Here is a 19,664-nt window from a genome sequence, read left to right as displayed (position 1 = left end):
GTTTGACATCGTCAGCAAAGAGAACACAATTACTTCAGATATGGTCACAAAGATCATTAATGTATAGAATAAAGAGTGTTGGTCCAAGGGCGCTGCCTTGAGGAACGCCACTCTTGACAGGAACAGGATTTGATAAAGCATTGCCAATTTTGACCACTTGTTGTCTGTTAGACAGAAAAGCAGATATCCATTTGTGGAGGGTCCTGAGATGCCATAGGATGTTAGTTTAAGGAGAAGTTTATCGTGTACTACTGAGTCAAAAGCTTTGCAGAAGTCTATGTAGATTGCATCTATTGATTTGCCTTGATCTAGATTTGAAGTCCATATGTTTTTGCAGTGGAGAAGTTGTAAGTTACATGATAACTTTTCCTGAAACCAAATTGTTTGTTGGAGAGTAGGTTGTTAGTTTCTAAGTGTGAGGTAATGGATTGATTGATGATAGATTCCATGACTTTGCAGGTGACGAGCAAAGGGAGATCGGTCTGTAGTTTTCGACTAAGCTGGGGTCTCCTTTTTGAAGATGGGGATGACTGTGGCTAGTGACCAAAGTTTGGGAAGAGAACTGGTAGTGAAAGCTTTATCAAAGATAATACTTAGGGGTTCAGCTATATTAATGGAAAGTTTTTTTAAGAAATATGCACATAGACCATCAGGTCCAATAGAAAGCGATGGTTTTAAGTTGTGAAGAGCTTTACCAACGTTGTCTTCTGTGAAATCTATATGAGTTAGATCATCATAGTCATTGCTGGTTCGTTTGTGGAATGTTGGATATGTGTTATCGGAGTTAACAAAAACTGAGCCAAAGAAAATGTTGAAGAGGTTTGCTTTGACTGTTTCGTCATTGCATTCTTTGTTGTTAGAATCTTTTAGTGGTGGGATGGATCTTGAATCTTTAAGTTTACTGTTGACAAAATTATAAAAGGCACGATTGGAATTTGTGCGTAAAGGTTTTCTTCTTGCTTGGTGTGGTAATTTGTGCATTCAGTTTTAATTTGGTTGCATATGTTTCTGTAACGGTTTCTGAAGTTTGTAACATAGCCTTTTTGTTTCTTTTCCAGAGGATTTTTTTTGATTGAAGCTTTTTTATTGATATGGGTAGTTTGTTTTTCTTGGACATGGTAGTCATTCGTGGTACATATAATTTAATGACTCTATTGATTTCAAGTAGGAAGATTCTATAGAGGTCATCAGCGGTTATGCAGGTTGCAAACAGATTTTGCCAGTTCAGAAGTGAAAGATCGTTGTTTATAAGGTCGTAATTGGCTTTCTTGAAGTTGTAGTTGGGAGTTCTGGTGTTATGACGAATTAAGTATGGACGTATATTGAGACGAAAATCAATCATGCAGTTTACACCCCTTTTCTGCTGCTCTACTGTACTTGTTTGCCTTTGACACCGCCCCATCTGTAATTTTGCTGCTGTTTATTGATGGCAGATGTGCCATCTGTGTCTTTCCTCCATGCTGTGTTGTTTCACAGCATTTTGGGCTTTTTCCATTCCTTTTCATATCTTTCCAGAACTCTGTTAGAGCTCTTTGTTAAGCCATGGAGCTCGAGAACAACCCCTCCCCCAAAAAGTCTGCTGGAATCTCCATTGGAGCATAACTAAGCCCCAGTAAATAAATTAGAGAATTAAGGACAGGAACTCTTTTTAATCCTATCATATTTTTCTGTACTTGGGGAGGCATATACTGAATTGATGGATTGCTTCTGCATGGGAGGGCTGTCTTTTATTTTTATGGGGGGGTCCTTGGTACTTTCTGAGCTTGCTTGTTTTCTTGCAGATGTTTCATTACCCAAACTAGGTAACCTCATCAGTGTCATGAATACCAAAGACCCTTCATGTCAACCCTGAGCTACAAATATTGTCCTTTATTAGCTTTTATTTTAAATTTTTTGAATGCTGAGAGTTCACTGGAACCTGTATCTTGTAGATTTAAAAGCTGCAATGTAGTTTCCTGAGCGGGAAGTTGGATTTGTTCATTTGAATTTTGGCCTGCAAAAATATTTCCATCCTGCTTTGAGTGGCAGAGCTTCTTTGAAGGTATTTAAGTCCCTTTGGAATCAGGAACCCTCTTTGTTATGATCATTTCAGCATTAAGGATCAGTCTAATTGATTTTTCAAAAAGTAATCTTAGATTCTAGGTCGGGGTGTCAAACTCAAGGCCCGGGGGCCAGATCCTGCCCATGAGGTGCTTAGATCTGGCCCGCGGTGCCGCCCTGGAAACAGCAAAGGACTGGCCCGTAGTGCCTCTGCCAGCGAAAACGGAGCTCTATTTTCGCTGGCAGAGGATTGCAGGAGGCTGTCACAGCTGAAAACGGAGCTATGGAGCTCATTTTCACTAACAGAGTTCTTGGGCAACCACAGGCACCCCTAGCACAAGTGACATCGAGCTGGCCACGCCCACCCTGGCACCCTGAAGTCAAACACAACACTGATGCGGCCCTCAATGATCAAGTATGACACCGCTGTTCTAGGTAGTCCACATATACCCTTTTGCTATATTGTCTAAATTGGCTAAAATTGTCAGTCACAGATATCTGGTCAAACTTCAATGGAACTTATACATTCCTACCTGAAGTTCAAGTTTGGAATTGTTCTGCCTTTAAACTTTGACCTGCCATTAAGCATGTTCAGTTGTATGCTACATAGTCAATAATATTCTCACAGATTTTGGAGCTTATGGATTTTATGATGTTGGCCTGTGCTTATCTTAATGAGATCCAAGGTGCTCTGGGTCAGCCTCTTTGACCTTAGTGTGTTATTTCTTTCTACACAGCAAGAGAAGCCAGGAGTGGTACCTTGGGAAGAAAAAATGAGTGTCTTGCATTAAATTCACTGGAAATGAAATATTTTCTTATCCAGGATATGAAATCTCCATTGTTCATAGAAATAACCAGAGCTTTGAATGCACAAAAAATGCCTAAACTTCCTTAATCTTGTCATTTTACATGTTTTCTGGTATGAGTTTTCTAAAGTGTTAATAATGGACGTTGCTTATCTCACATAAATTATTTCATCAAAGTTCTTAAATATTCTGTAATGCAATCATTCTAGATTAAAGTGTTTTAACAAATAGTTTAAGAAAAGCTTTAATAGTGTTCAACAATATTTTTAGGCGCTTTGTTGTGTGTACTAAATGTGCTTGCCTTGGTTTTCAAGCAAACATTGAAACTACGATGTTTCGAACACCAGAATATCAGTAATAACCAACAATTATCAAAAAGTTCTTAACATTTTTGAATATTGAAGAAATAGAAAAAGATTCTCAAAATTCATCTGAAAGTTTCAGTAATATTTGGACTTTCTCTGGAATATGAACTAGCACTGTAAATTTTTCTTCATACTATAAACGTCTCATAAAAGGCATTTTGACACTACGATATTCTCATGCACCAGCCATTCCACTATATAAAGGTAATCCTCAACTTACAACAGTTCATTTAGTGACCATTCAAAGTTACAACAGCACTGAAAAAAGTTACTCCTGACCATTTTTCACACTTATGACCATTGCATCATCCCCATTGTCACATGATTTTCGTTCGGATGCTTAACAACTGATCCACATTTATGACGATTGCAATGTCCTGGAGTTATATGAGCCCCTTTTGTGACCTTTTGACCTTTTGCTGCTATTTAAGTTCCTACCAGTATTTTTAAGGCATAGGAGTATCATTTAAATTCATATTTATTTGTGGCTGCAAAAACAGAATCGGATTGAGTCTTTGGGCTTTTTAACATTTCTGAAAGTAGTTTCAGAATGACCTCCTCTTGTACTTCCATGCGAATGAAGTGAAAACAGAATAAAACACAGTGCAAATCAGCTAATATTGTTCAACAAATATATTGTGTGTAGCTACTAAGTGAGGCAACTTCTTTACTCCCACTTTACTTGCGTTTCTCAGAACGTTGCATAGAATGTCATTGATTAACTCAAGGATTTTATATATAATATCTGTAGACACCATATAGATATAAAATTAATTGCTGTCACTGAAACCACAGCCTTCTCCACTTTTCCTCATATATTTTTTTTGCTGTGTGGAAAGTTATGTTAGACATGTAAGGCTTTCCAGAGTATACCTCACATGTTTTATGTGCTAAAAGGAAATCGATATGAGAAAATATATGTAAATTCAACTTTAAAAAAGAATCCTTTTGTTCATAAAGTAATAAGTAGCTGTAAAGAACTTGTCTTTCATTCTTATCTTTGGAAGATCTCATTGATAATTTGATAACTACACAACCCAATAATATGTAGCTAAATGCATAGTTTGCTGTGGAACTGAAGTAGGCAATAGATTTTATTCAGGAGCATAAAATCATGAAACTATACTGATAGCATTCTAGCTGTTTCTCGCTAGAACTGAAGATTGAGACAAATAAAAACTATTCTCCAAGTTGCAAGTCTAGCTTGATTTACAGCAGGCCTCCTATCCTGATGAACAAAGTTCTATTGTACAGAGGTGCCAATTCAGCAGCTTGCCAGGCATTCAGATGCTGGCATTTATTTTGGTGTTTAATAGGCTAATTCAGTAACTGCTAGTTTTAACCAGCTGTTCAAAGTAGCACAGCAAAGGATACCGTAGCTGAAACTTTTCCAAAGTATAACACTTCTTTCAGGGTGAGATCCTGTGTAGAGCATAGAGTGGATTAAAGCTCTTTCTGTAAAATTGGAGGAGAAAAAACAAATAATATAAATAAAATTATCTTCGGAATGAAAACTAAGCAATCTTAGAATTGTGGTCTGTTAATAGTTTGGATTCTTCTGTTCCTACCCATTTTAAGTCATGTGAATTTTGTAAGTGGAAAAAGTTTGAGGTTTATCAAACAGAAGATAACACAGTGGAACACTTTTCAGCAGTTGCTTATCTTTTGCCAGTTTTAATGCTGATTTGTGTGCATAAGCAGGATGAAAATAACAGTGGTAGGAAGATACAGTAGCTAGAATCAGTTACTCTTATAGTTGTATCATCCCTAGTTTCGATAGCAAAGTTACAATCAAACTAGCTTTTCTTTCTTTTGGCAGGAAATGTACTTACACTGTGAACTTAAGAAGTCTCCATAGTTCCCCTGTTGAAAACTTCTTTTCTAAATGTATGGGTGCCAAGTATATCAGACTATAAAAAATTTAGTAGAAAACAGAAAAGCATGAGAGGGAGGGGAGTTGTCTATAAAAACGGGAAATGAAGTGAGTACATTGAATTCAGATCTGCTGTAGCATGTACTCTTCTAATTTTAACCCTTGTCAACAATTTGCAGGCACTATTTTCAGAGTGATTATCAACCTAAAACGACTGTTGCTTAGCATCCTTATTTTCTTGTTCTGGCAGATGCCTATTCCACCTCCTCCAACGAAAATGGAGCAAAATCTGATTCTGTGGCTAATTTACAGCCCCACACATCCCTTAATTCCATCCAGAGCTCCCCTGGTCCAAAGCGTTCAACCAACACCTTGAAAAAATGGCTGACGAGTCCTGTACGTCGACTGAACAGTGGGAAGGCTGACAGCAACATCAAAAAACAGAAGAAAGTACGTGAAGGAAGGAAGAGCTTTGACCTAGGATCCCCCAAACCTGGAGATGAAACCACACCTCAGGGAGACAGTGCCGATGAGGTACAAGTACACTTTGCCATTATTATTTTTTTAAAAATACTAACGTGAGCCTGATGTTTTCATTTCTGCTATGCTGCTTTTCAGTAGCTGATTAATAGACATGATTGACAGTCTAATCTAGACTACATCCACTCACCTTTTTTGTCCCAGTGCCAAGTTTACCTACCAGGCATAGTCAAGAATCTGAAGCAAGTGGTCCAATAGGGGAGTGGTGTTTTCATTCGGAAAACGAAAGAAATGATTATGTGAACGTTCTGGCTTGGGTAGAGGAGGAGTCTCAAGGACTTAAGTGACCTGAAAAAGCTCCAGTTGGATTGCTGCACTGGGGTCTACAACTCCATTCCCACTTCTACTTTATACCACTGGAAAACACAGTACCTCCCCAGTAGCCAACATTCTCTTTTCTTTTTTCCTTGTTAAGCTGAAATAGGAATAATCATTTTCTGGAAGATGTTTCACAAGGTTGCTTTTTCTACCAGTGACCTCTGTAGTGTTCTTTTTCTTATCTCCAGGAGGTATGAAGCCTTGCTATAAAGGAGAAGCAGCAGCTTCCCTGCACCTCCTCTTCTGGCCCCACCACTTTCAAAGCAGTCTTTGAACAGCCACAGTCCCACCTTCATGTGAGGTTGGCCCTGTTTTAAAAGTGTGGCAGGAACACTGCATTGGTAGTGATTTTAGAAGTGGTGTGTTATTTTCCCATCTTAAGCATATCACTGGGTATGTGGGGGGAAAAAAACCTGGCAGGCCTGAAAGCCCAACTGTAAAAAATGGCTTCTAGGCTGACAGTGCTGACATTGGGAACTGATGACAGGAACTCGGTGAATTGCCCTTTTGTTGCCGTGAATATTAGCGAGTGAAGCAATGACTAGTCCTTACACAATGGAAGTAAATGTATGAAAATTCATTCTCACATACACTACTGCCTTACATTTTGGCTCCGTATTATGGGGTGACTCGAGACTTACTCTTTTACAAATAGAAGATTCTTATAGAACAGGGGTGTTAAATTCATGTCATCACTGTAGCGTCATGTGACGTATTGTGGCCTTTTCCCCTTCACTAAACCAGGTGTGGGCGTGGCCAGGGCGTGACGCATCCGGCCCGTGGGCTGCGAGTTTGACAGCCCTGTTATAGAAGGAAGGTGGCAGAACAGCATGGGGTTGTTGTTTTTTCCTATTTTTTCGTATTATCCCTAATGTTTCCATTATCCCTAATGTTTCCATGTCCCACAGTATTCTCCCAATCCTCAAGAAGGGGGAGTTTCCTTAGTCCTTAGTCAGGGAGAAGCAAGAATTTATTCATTTATTTTATTTTAGTATACTGAATTCAAATTGATTTTGATATAATGAAACATAAAATTGATTTCATTTTCTGTGGGGGTTTTTTTTCCACCTTGGTCAGATATTTGGACAGATTTTTTCCTTTAACTTGTTCACATCTTTGTAAACACGATTCTCTTGCTTTCAGAAGAGCAAGAAAGGTTGGGGCGAAGATGAACCAGATGAAGAATCTCATACACCACTTCCTCCTCCAATGAAGATTTTTGATAATGATCCTACACAAGATGAGATGGTAAGGCTCTAACCTACGTTTCTTCTTGGGATAACTTCATTAAAAAGAAAGGGGGAAAAACATTCCATTAGGATCTAAAACATCAAGTTTACTATATGTGGTTTTATTTTATTTGTTGATGTTTTCCTGGGGGAAAAAATGGAACTGAACCATCTACTTTCAAAATCTTAGTTATTCAATATATTCGTGCATTAATGTTCATTTCCTGCTTAAGTCTTTATAATTTAACCTGCCTACATTTGTAGTTTGAGGGGTTTTTTTCACATTCATACTTTTTATGGATATTAAATGATGCTTTTTATTTACGGGTATTTTGTTTGGACTTTTGGACTTCTTAGCAGTCAGACCTCTTTGTGGTTTATTAAATTTCAGTCACCGACAAAGAAAATTCTGGGTACACTAACTCTTCTGAATTCCATTATAGGGAAAAGGTTGAATTCATTTTGGGCATTATTTTATTACCATCTTCTTCCATAAACAGTATTTTTTTTTTGCTACAACAACAAAACAAGGAAAGGATTCTTTCATGGAAGCGTATCTTCTCCTATTATCCTTGTCAGCGGGAAATCTTAAACTTTTGGTGAACCTTTTTGGATCCAAAGAAAAGTGGCTGATAACCGTTATTTTATAGCAATTGATCTTAAAGTGGTCTTGAACAACAGCTCTCATCAGTTCCAATTTGTTTGAAGAATTTGATTCCACCATTCTCCCTTTGTATATTATTCATATCTTCTAATTATTAATTTTCTTTTACTTCAGTTATCTAGAATTGATTGTCAACTGGCAGAAGCCTGTCTTATTCTTCCCTTGATCATCTTTTTATTAATATGTCAAAATTGTCTATTTTTCATATAAAACTTTTTTAGTTACTCTTTATCTAGTAATTCATGAGGCATCCTGCATTGTGAGAAGTAAGATAATAATTTTACAGCAACTTTTCTAACAAATGCAAAAGTAAGTCACTCGGAATTCACCATAGTCTATGTAATTTTTTCTTAAAGGCTGATTTCTTATCCTCCCTCTCCATGATCTGCTTCTTATTGGGAGGAGGTAATAATTAATAACCATGCAATTATTTCAAGCAATAAACTGCTAGAGAAGGTTATTTTGATAGAATGTTCTACAGAGAATAATATAACTGCCCCATGCTCTTGGATACAACTTTCCACTATAGTTTTCAGCTTCTTACAGCTCTTGATTGCAAGCAAATAAAAATGCTTCTCTGGTATTGGAGCACCACAAAGGCTTTCATGTTTGAAACTTCTATTTTCATGGATTGCTAAAGATTGGAGCGCTTCATTTATAATCTAGACATGTTGCATAACTTCGGGGGAAGAAAGCCAATAGAACAGTATTGACTGTCTTTCTGATCAGAAGACTGAAGAATAGTCAATTTTGTGGGTTTTTCTTGACTTGTAAGGATTACATGTCTGAGTTCATGCATCATGTAAAGTCATAATGTAATTGGTTGCGTTCACTCAGCCACTGCAGTTTGTATATATGGTTTATGGCTTAGTGTAGCATTTGAATTCAGTCACAGTGCTTATTGAATGAACTGTAGTGAAAACAAATGGTGACTCAGCATGGCTATCTGTATACAGCCAAAGAATTAAAATAAATTACAAGTCCTTACTTTCCCATGGGAAAAGAGATTTGCCAGCAACTCTACTTTCCTTAAATATATTTTAACCATTATGGTTGCACTCACTTTGAAAACTGTTTGGAGCAAGTATTTTAGATCCTGGGACTCTGATTGACATAGAAATCTGAAAAAATATGAGCTTCTCTAACGAGTAGCAATGCTCTGCTTGCACATGATCTGAAATACTACAGTATTTCTGAATAACTTTTGAAGCTTGCATGGCTGTATTATTAGTAAGTGTTAATTCTTCTGCATTCAATGTAAAAATAATCTTTTTTCATAACCTGGAATTGCTTTAGTATGGCTTGTTGGTAGCCTAACAGTCACATAGAATCAATGAGAGAAGATAGACAAAATTCCTAGGTTGCAATATTCTGAGGGAATAAGCAACAAGAATGATACATCACTCGGCAACAGTTCTTAGCAAATCTTCACCTGGCATTGCTGCCTAATGCTTGTACAATAGTCCATTTTATTGAGAGAGTGCCTGTCACTAGTTGGGTCCAATTCAAGCACACTTATTCATTTCACTACAGTTTTCTTGACCTTTGATTATTTTACTCCTCTTTCAGGGAAGTCAACACCTGTGGAGATCATTAAGTTATATGTAAATATAAGTTTATAAAAAGCCATCTACCCCCAAGAACAAAGGTGACCCACATCTAGGTATCACACAATTGTCAGATTGATTATATGTTTTTCTGACTATGTTCAGTTTCTTTTTGCATAGAAGAATTGGAACATGGAGAAAAATGTTTTTGAGAGCATGCAGTATTACTTTTGAGTATTTTAGGAGTCAGAATTAGCCCATTGCATGTGCTTCTTTGTTAGTAGTACCCTCAAAGCAGGAGTGAGTCAGAAACTCGTGTTGTCATATACTTCACTGGAGATCTAAATTATGCTAAATAATTTTCAAAGTGAGTCTGATACCCCAAAATTTGTATATGTGAATGTGTGTGCAAGAAAGGAAGATGAATAAATTTATAAGGCCCCAGTTGTTCTTTTCAGATACCATATTTCTTCTTTCTCCAGAAATATTCTCTATTTCTTTTTTAAAATAGCCAAGTTCCAGGATCTAACCTTTAGAATCTATGTAGAGTTTACACATCAGCAACCATATATTTTACTACTTGAAAACTAGTGGACAAATAAATGTTACTTTCCCAAGGTAGAAAATGGGTGGAAAACAGTTCTGGATATATTGTAAAAAAATATCTAGTGCTCCGTGAAGTGTTGTTGCCCACAAAAATAGTAGCGTGAACTGAAGCTATTTTGCTTTCTTTTTTACATTCTTGTTTGATAGTTTTAATGGAATAAAGATGGTTGCAACTGACATTCTTATCACTCTTCCCTACTCATGTTTTCAAAGTTGTCAGTGGAAAAAAGTAACAGTCTTAAATCCTTTGTTTGTTTGTTTTTAATCTTAAATTATATAATGAATACCTTAGCAGCATTCAGCAATCGTGCATAGTGCGGAAAGAAATACAATAAGCTTGATTCAACTTGTTCCTTCTGCTATTTAAATATAAAAATTAACATAGTAAGAAGAGAAATACATGTATTACAGGCTGAGAAGAAGCAAAGCCTCCTTCTCCTCCTCCCCACCATCCCCAAATACTTTACATATTTAGCATCTGCTGGTTCACAAGAACACTGTTGACATCTTGAAATATGTAAGCAAGAAGAAACCTGTTCTGTGTGGCATTTTTATGTTGGATTTTGTAGGAAAAAAAACTTTGAACCATTATGGGCGTAAATTCTAATCGCTGCCAGTCTGTTGTTGAGTTCTGTGCCTTGTATATGTCATGGTCTTCTCCTCTCCCACAAGCTCTTCATGCTCCCTCCATGTTTTTTCCCTGCTTTAAACCTAATGTATGACCTCAAACTGCTAACAGCTTTCCTCTTCTCATTCCTGCTAACCTACTGTTCCTTTGCAAACTGGTGTCTTGCAGTCTTCCTCTTTGCTAGCTTCTCGACAGACCAGCTCTGAGGTGCCAACGGCTGCGGATCTTGTCAGTGCAATAGAAAAATTGGTCAAAAGCAAGCTGGTAAGTGTAGACACCTGAGATTTACTGGAGAAAACTATAGCCTAGCTACATGGAAAGTCAACTAGTCTCTGTGCCATCCCTCTGACCCTGCTTTTCTCATCTTTGTTGTTCTGCACATTTGAATATCTAACCGAACATGTGTTCTGTAGTCCGTTTAGTTATTAACTGAGATAACATCTTTGTAAAATTGATCAGTGCTGACTTGCACAGTGTATGAATTATTTGATAGGCCTCTAGGCATGTGATTGCAGCTTTCTTGTCACCCACACCTTTTTTGAAGTGAAAAAATGTCAATGCGACCTGATATAAAATGTGTAGAAATGCTGTCATGAAAATGTTTTCAAATGTGTTAGTTGTTTTAAATGTTTGCTGTAAGTGATGCTTATTGTTTCATGTATGGTAGTCACATCTTTTTTTGACTTTATAGAGGGTTAGTTTTGGAAACTTTGGTTCAAAGATATTTGGCATTGTTTATGAAGCCGTATGTTCATTTTAATGTTTTATCTTCCGTTAAAGAACTTCAGTGTACGTATAAATGAAGACTGTACAATGGAATGAGGAATGTGAACAAGAACAACAATCTTAGCTAAGAATGTTTAGTAACAAGATTTCTTGAACAGAATAAAAGAACTCCAAGGACTGTGTTTAAAACTAAATAGTATTACATGACACTTTTTAATAATTAAACATTACAAATACTCAGCTAGCTGACAGAAAAGTGACAGCAACTCAATATTGAGGCTGACTATAATATAACAATTTGTTTTAATTTAATTCCTTTCAAAATTAACCTTGTGCCTATGGTTTTATATCAGCCTTCTACTTCCTTTTTTGTGTATCTAGATTTCTGCTTAACGTTCCAACTTGTTAATCCAATTTTCTGTAATTTTTGTGAACTGGGACACAGTAGTTTAATCTCTGCTTACAGATAGGCATCTGATCCTGGGAGGAAAAATGTATTATCCATTTAGATAGGAGAATTGCTATTCAGACAACACTCCTGTTATGCTGAAAACTGTTTTCCTATAGCATCAAACAAATACTGAAATATTTTATTCATGATTAATTATTATAAATCTAGAATATCAGGAAAAAAAGTAAGTATTGTCTAGTTAGTGGTTATAATTTCTAGTTTAATCTTTTGTCTTTTTTTCCCTTCTTTGTTTCTTAAGACATTGGAAGGGGGCTCCTACCGAGGAAGCTTAAAGGATAGTACTGGATGTTTGAATGAGATTGTGACACCTTCAACCCCGCCTTCAAGAAACCTTGAAGAGGAACAAAAGGCCAAAGCAATGAGAGGCAGGATGTAAGTTAATTTGTCATTGATCTGTTTTACAACTCTATATCTGATGCCATCTATCACTAGTAGTTTAGAAATTTCTATGGGAAGAATCTCCCTCTCCAGACGCAACCCAACGAGAGCAAATTTATTTATTCTTAGATTTTTATCCTGTCTTTGTTACTTTGTAAGTAACTTGAGGCAGCAAACATTCCTAATACTCTTTCCTACTGCTCTTTTCCCCACAACAGCAATCACCATACGAGATAGGTTGGGCAAAGAAACACTGACCAAAAGTCATCCAGCCAGCTTTCATGACTAAGGTAGCACCAGAATTCATGGTCTCCTGATTTCTAAGCTAGCACCTTAACCATTATACCAAACTGGCTCTCATCGTGGATTTGATATATCCATAAGTGGAGAGGAGAGCAAATTTTATTCTGCTAGAAAAAGCTCTTTTTATAAAATTGAGTGAAGTCTAAAATGTATACATTTGTAAGAGTGATAATAACAGAATCAAGTACTGTAGGACAGGGGTGGGTTCCACTTACCTTTGCTACCGGTTCGCAACTGGCACTTGCATGCTTCTGCGCATGTGCAGATCGTCCGTGATGACGTCCAGGTGGGTGGGCAGAGCCTCCCACCGCTGTAACTACCAATTCGCAAGAACCAGACTGAACTGGTAGCAATCCACCATTGCTGTAGGACAAGAAAAGTGTAGACATTAGCCAGCATGTGCCTTCTACCCATTGGCCTTGCCTTGGTTCAGTTAAAAGCCTGCTGAAGATATAAGACATTCAAAAGCAGTCACTTCTGCTGAAGACAATGGGAGCAGTCTAAACCTAGTTCTTCACTAAGTTTTTATTTTTACATATTAAGAAAGATAAGTCAGTACAAGAGGAGTATGCTTTCAGCCAGCTTCTATGACCCTGCCTTTTTTTCTTCTCAGCTCATCTTCTCAGAATGAGGATATTCAAATTTGGCACTATTCAGAATTTCTTGCTTAATGGGAATTGCATTATTGACTAACTAGTCACACTACTTTAATTTAAAATTGGTTTTGGTCAGTGCTTGGAGTAGAGGCCTTGTGAAACCTATATACACCTCTTTTGAATTCTAGGTTTGTTCTAAATGAACTGATACAAACAGAAAAAGACTATGTCAAGGACTTAGGAACAGTGGTGGAGGTAAGTTAAAATAAATTAGTTTAGACATAAACTGTTTTTCAGTAAAAGACTAATATTGGGAAGTTTTAAATTACAATCTGGTTAATACTGACTTTTTGCAAGCCATTCTAAATATTCTTAAAAGCCTAACTGATTTAGACTCATCTAAACAAGTTATCAGCAAGTCCTTAAGGCTCATCTAAACTTGACATATATCTAAAATATTAATAAAGGAACAAACAGACCCTTGATGTCTTGCATATAAAGATCTGCTACTACAATGAATAGTTGATTTTGTTTGCTTGAAAAATAACATTATTACTGGTCATATTCCAGTCTGCCATTGCTCAATCATTCATATTTTTTTCCTTATCAAGGGATTTATGAAAAGAATAGAAGAAAAAGGTGTTCCTGAAGATATGAAAGGAAAAGACAAGATTGTGTTTGGAAACATTCACCAGATCTACGATTGGCACAAAGAGTAAGTCTATAAGCTACTATAAACAACTAATGTTAAATTGTACAATATTTATTTATATTTATATGCATTTAATTTGACCAGAATCATTACTTTTCCCTTTCTTCTCTCATTTGCATACAACCCAAATATTAGCATAATTCTTTTTGCTGTTTTCTAACTGCTTTCTGTAGACATTCTATATATGCATATTTTCTGTGCTTCCTGTTAGAACTTATACAAATGTTTTGTCATGGGACATAAATGCCTCTCCCAGTGGTCATTAGACTTTTATTTTATTTCTTTCAATCTTTTCTTTCCAAAATTCACTCTTGATGTTACTAAATAATGGTTTGTCCTACATTCAGAACATCTTACTACCTTTGTATCCTTTATTCATTTTCACAGTTTTTTAGTAAACAGTTAAATCAGTCGTGCTTTTTGCTCCATTCCTTTTCCATCTGCACATATGTATAATTAGGTTTATACTTCGAGCATGTATTTGAAACACAGAGAGTGTTTTCTAAGCAGATGCTGACCAAAAAGTGATCATTGGCATTAATTCCTTGGTCTTATCTCATTCCCATCCATCTGTTCCGTCACCTTATAGCCTTGGGTTGCCTTCATTTTTTGCCTTGGGTTGCATTCATGTAGAATGTTGCACAGATTTCCTCCAAATTCACCCATAGGTCTTCAAGTATCTTCATTCATCAGACAATAACACACAATTATCACAAATCTATATACTCCTGCTTTCAGACTGATCCACAGCAACCTAAATGATACATGTTTTTTATCATTTCATTCATAATTATCATAAGGAAGTATTCCACTTTCGTGTATATATTCTTCAATTTCTCAAGATCAGGCTACCTGAATTCAGATCTGTTATGGTACATTACTCCCCTTGCTGTTAATTTCACAGACACGTGAAATACATATTTTTCTTCCTTTCATTTGCTAATTCATGGTTTTTAGTGTGACATTACAGACAGACTAAAGTCACAGCAGTTATCCATATGACATGATCAAAACCAGATAAGCCCATAGATACTGAAATCTACTACCCATCTTGGATTTGGTTAATAAGGCTTTCATAGAACATTATTACTAGTGATATTCCAACCTGCATTGATCTTTATTTTCTCGATGTGGTTTGTAGATTGTGGGTTTTTTTATTTTTATAATAACATTTATATATTTTTCTAAGATTTGTCTTTATGTATTTGATCAATGTAGTTTTACAGTACTATTGAATTAGCCGCGATTCTTATCTGGTTTACCGTAACTAACATACAGGGAAAACATTGTTCCAGAACTGCCCCGATTCTTCTTTAGCTGTTGGCATTAGCTGAAGAAGATTATGACTTATTTTTTTAAACAAGGGCTGCTATTGTATGGTATTTACTGTTCTTTTGTCGCTGGAATTATAATCCTGGCCCTTTCTGTTATTTAAAACTGTGTCATGTAAGGATCAATAGGATTTTGCATTTTTAAACAATATTTATTTTAAGACATTAAGGACTGCCAGTTGGAATTAATTGTTGGCATGACAACTGTCTGAAATGTGAGAAGAGTGATATTTGCAAGGAAATGCAACGTTCAGATGAGGCTACAATTTATATGAGAGTACTAACAGAAAAGACAGAATAAAATTGGGATTTAAGAGAGAGGAGTTTGCAAACAGAAGGCCTTTCTTCTGTTGGGCTCTTTTGCTAGAATTATCTGTGATTATCATTATCTTGAAAGAACACAGCTCTGCTATACTTACTTTACCATATTTTTAATAATTTAGTAAGTACATGTAATAAAAATCAAACAAAAATTAAAAAGGAATGAGCTGTGCATATTCAAAAGTGGATGTTCTAGGGATATAAGGTACAGGTGGTCTTTGGGTCGGAACCATAATTTCCATCATTAAACAGTGTGGTCATAAAGCATGACATCATATGACCACATTGCTTTGTGACAGCAATTTTGGCAATCCTAGTTGCTATCATTACCTCAGATCTGAGCAGATCATTAAGCAGGAAGTGATAGGATTCGCAGACAAGGAATGCAGGGGGTGCTCCAACGGGTTGGGGGTGCCATGGGTCATGCTAGAGTATGGCTGGGCAGGTGGGGGCTGTGTGTGGTCACCACAGGATGTGGGTTGGTCAACGGGGGCTGTGGATTGGCACTAGAGAGGGCTAGTGGGGCCACAGGAAAGTGTTGCAGAGTACATTCCACTTGTTCAGCACCGTCATAACTTTCAATGCTTGCTGAACAAGTACACGTAACTTGAGGACTGCTTGTACGCAGTAAGATAATTATCCAAAGAAGAAACAGTATCATGAAAAGTAAGAAGGAGAGAAATTCATTACTGAGATTGGTCTTTATTCCATAACCCAAAGTAGCTAGGACTGAATTAGGCTTTCTTGAGATACAGGGTATGTATATTTGAATTTTTCCTTGATGTGTAGCATTATTAGGAAGGTCTGATTCAGTCCAAAAACATCGAGCTCCAGAATAAAAAACCAATTTTAACAGCAAACAGATTTTTATCTTTTGCTATAATTCCTTCTCTTATTTAACTGTTTTACTTTGTAAAGGAAGTTGTCTTATAAATGCTTCTTCCACATAGGAACAATTAACATTCTACTTGTTAATAGCAAGATCATAATGAAAGTCAAGTTGTAATTTATACAGATAGATAGGTAGGTAGGTAGGTAGGTAGGTAGGTAGGTAGGTAGGTAGATAGATAGATAGATAGATAGATAGATAGATAGATAGATAGATAGATAGATAGATAGATAGATAGATAGATAGATAAAGTTCCTCCATAGAATTAACTGCCCAAATTGAGTTAAACATAACAAGAATATTATTATTGGGAGGGAGATTTGGGGTGGATACAGATAGCCATTTATTGTACACTCGCATGATATAAGAAAAATTATCTGAACATTAGCAAAATAACAGACTAAGTTTTCAGAGATAACTAATGTAACATCAAGTTTATTTTCTAATTATCAGTTATACAATGTGTTAATGGGGCATACTGGAAAAGAGGGAAAAGAGATTTTGAGCATGGTTTGTCTGTTTTATATTGCAGCTTTTTTCTTGCTGAACTGGAAAAGTGCCTTCAGGAACATGATCGTTTAGCACAGCTCTTCATCAAACATGTGAGTTACAAGTTAGACTTTTCTTAAAAAGAAATTAAATGCATTTCATATTTTCTCAGTTTATGGCATCATTTTAAAAAGATAACAAATAAGAATTAAATACCCCTCGCTCATGATATTCTGATTTTCCATAAGTGATAAAAATACACTATTTCATACATTTTTATATTCTAGATTATAAGCATGTTTTAATTTCAGTCATAATACAAAAATACTTTGTTTTGCTCAGCATTTTCTTACCATTTAAACAAAACAGTAAAAAAGGAGTCTTTGCTGGACATTTAACTTAACAACCCCCCTAAACTAAAATGATTATATATAATGTTTAGGTTTTTCTTCCTAGCTATAGCCTTGTCATTGTGTTCGGGATATAGGTCTTCAAGGAAAAAAATCGAATGTAGTATAGATGTATAAAAACAGAACACACCCCTTCAGCTTATACATTCCAGAATCTATCCTGCAAAAGGTTATCTGAATTGATAGCAATCAGAGTTCAAAGCAAGAACTGCATGGTCACATTTAGAGATGATCTTTGGAGAAACAAAGACAGAGGGAATCCAGCTCTCTTGGTCCTTCTAACTCTCACAATGACTTTCAGCGCCATCAATTCATGGTATTGTTCTAGTCTTCCTCCCATGGGATTGGAGAGATGTATATCATTCTTCAGTGGTTTGATTTTTTCCCCAAGAGATCCAATCCAATGTGTGTTTGTGGGGGGGGGGATAGATTCAGATTGAAACCCTTTAAAACAAGGTGGCTTTGGTTGGTGGCCCCATCTGATTGCTTTCCCATCATTTCTTGATTAGATTAGCAGACAGAAAAAATGTGCAAGTGCATGATTGCATTCATTTTTCTGCTCTGCCCAATAGCTGTGACAGTTGTAACATCAGCTGATTCTAAGAGAGCTGTGTATTTGACTTTTTACAGGAGAGGCGATTACACATGTACGTGGTGTACTGCCAAAACAAACCAAAATCAGAATATATAGTAGCTGAATGCGGTACATATTTTGAGGTAAGTTTGGATGCTGCAGTTCGGATACGATTTCCTGATTTCTTCTTTTTTCTTATATTTTCATGTACATATTTTCATGTACATATTCATGGATCTGCATCAGCAAGATTTTCCCTCCTTGGGCTATTGGCTTTGCTCTTGTGTTGTTTTGCTTTTTCAATAAATGCTTCCTCATATTTAACAGTGGATATTTGTTCTTGAGTAATACTTGGCTTTTTAGCTGCAAAAAGGAGAAAATGAGTGAGTAAGGAATAGAAGAGAGTAGTTCCAGAGTACTAACTAGTTTCTAACTTATTAGGGTTACTTTTGGGTTATATAATGCTCTGAATGACAAGTAGTACTGATAATTTGGCTGATAATTTTAGTTAAAAAAGCAAGGTTAAATTTCTTATGACTACATCAAATAAGCCATTCATTTTACATTAATACATTTTACATTATTTTGAAGAAGATTCATGGCTGATTACATATAGGTATGTAGAAAAGGCATGTTATTAGGTATTTTCTGAATAATTGCATTCTACTTGTTATAGTACAGATAGTCCTTGACTTGCAATCACAGTTGGGATGGAACCTCAGTCATTGAGTGAAGTAGTCATTAAGTGAAATGTCATGTGACTGCTTGGCTCAACAACCACAATCTTGGCACTCCTGCTTGCAGATGTTGAGCAATCTCATGGGTCTTTAAGCAGTTGGCGCTCCAAGGGATGCATTGGCGGAATGGGGGAGACCATGGCAAGGGTCCACTGAAGAACTGAAATCCACCCTGCCAATATCTTAAGTAGACTTTTCAGCTCTGAGTGAAGAGAGACACTTGCATGTAGTATGCATGAGAACCTCCTAGGATCTTCCTCAACTGCCTGAAGCACCTTTTACTGTGCTACATTCTCTACTTGGATTTTAACTCCCTCTTGTCTCTGGGGGCTGGCTGAAAAAGCTGCCCACCAAAGCAGGCAACAGCAGCTGGCAGCCTTCCTGCCAGCTTCTGTATTGACTTTCTGGGGAAGTCTGCAGAGAAGGTGGTAAATAGTTATCATCTGATCATAGAGCACTTGGCAATCAGACATAAGTGCAAACAGGTTGCCCAATACCCAGGCTGTGATTGTGTGACTGTAGAGTGATGGTGCAACATTTTGCAATGGCCAGAAGTGCTTTACAAATCATCCATCATTACAATCATGAGTTGAAGATTATCTTTGTTTAGATGATGGGCTGCTCATTGTAAGATGTTCCATAACCTCAGACTAATTTTTATAGGCCCAATTGCTGAATCTGAGAAACTGTAAGTGTGGTCAGTGCCCTGATTGGATCCCACATATGCTCCCTTGAGTTCCATGGGGGGAAAAAAGCAAAGGAGAAATTAACCATTTTCTCTCAACAGTGATTTCTCCTACTTTCATTTTATAGGAAGTGCAACAAGAAATAAACCAGCGATTAACTCTCAGTGACTTCTTAATTAAGCCCATTCAAAGAATAACCAAGTACCAGTTGCTTCTCAAGGTAAAACACATCAAAAGATAACAAATGTGAGGTATATCAAAAAATCATCTGTGACTGAAATATAATTAGGAGGGTCTCCTTAAGGGGAGATAGGCAGCTATGTAAATTTAATAAATAAATGAATAAGTACTAAGTTTACATGTTTTAACCAGCAGTATTACCTAGCCTGTTTGCTCCAGTTTGTGCAAATTAGCTTTAATTCTT

General features: G+C 36.6%; 1 protein-coding gene across 3 annotated transcripts in view; it reads left to right on the top strand.

The window, feature by feature from the left end:
- Nucleotides 1–19,664, top strand: part of KALRN (kalirin RhoGEF kinase) — a 545,114-nt gene that overhangs the window by 513,769 nt on the left and 11,681 nt on the right. For 2 of the 3 annotated variants that reach the window (XM_058195128.1, XM_058195137.1), the window contains 8 exons: nucleotides 5,335–5,618; nucleotides 7,086–7,190; nucleotides 12,053–12,186; nucleotides 13,280–13,346; nucleotides 13,703–13,806; nucleotides 16,877–16,946; nucleotides 17,874–17,960; nucleotides 19,368–19,460. In XM_058195128.1, coding sequence (XP_058051111.1) covers nucleotides 5,335–5,618; nucleotides 7,086–7,190; nucleotides 12,053–12,186; nucleotides 13,280–13,346; nucleotides 13,703–13,806; nucleotides 16,877–16,946; nucleotides 17,874–17,960; nucleotides 19,368–19,460 — 944 coding nt within the window. Of the gene's footprint in view, nucleotides 1–5,334; nucleotides 5,619–7,085; nucleotides 7,191–10,784; nucleotides 10,881–12,052; nucleotides 12,187–13,279; nucleotides 13,347–13,702; nucleotides 13,807–16,876; nucleotides 16,947–17,873; nucleotides 17,961–19,367; nucleotides 19,461–19,664 lie in introns of all 3 variants that reach the window. The other variant, XM_058195145.1, reaches the window with a different exon arrangement.

The sequence above is a fragment of the Ahaetulla prasina genome, chromosome 1 (assembly GCF_028640845.1).
Source record: "Ahaetulla prasina isolate Xishuangbanna chromosome 1, ASM2864084v1, whole genome shotgun sequence".
Taxonomy (NCBI): domain Eukaryota; kingdom Metazoa; phylum Chordata; class Lepidosauria; order Squamata; family Colubridae; genus Ahaetulla; species Ahaetulla prasina.
Note: the sequence above shows the minus strand (reverse complement) of the source record. Positions and strands in the feature narration are given on the sequence as shown.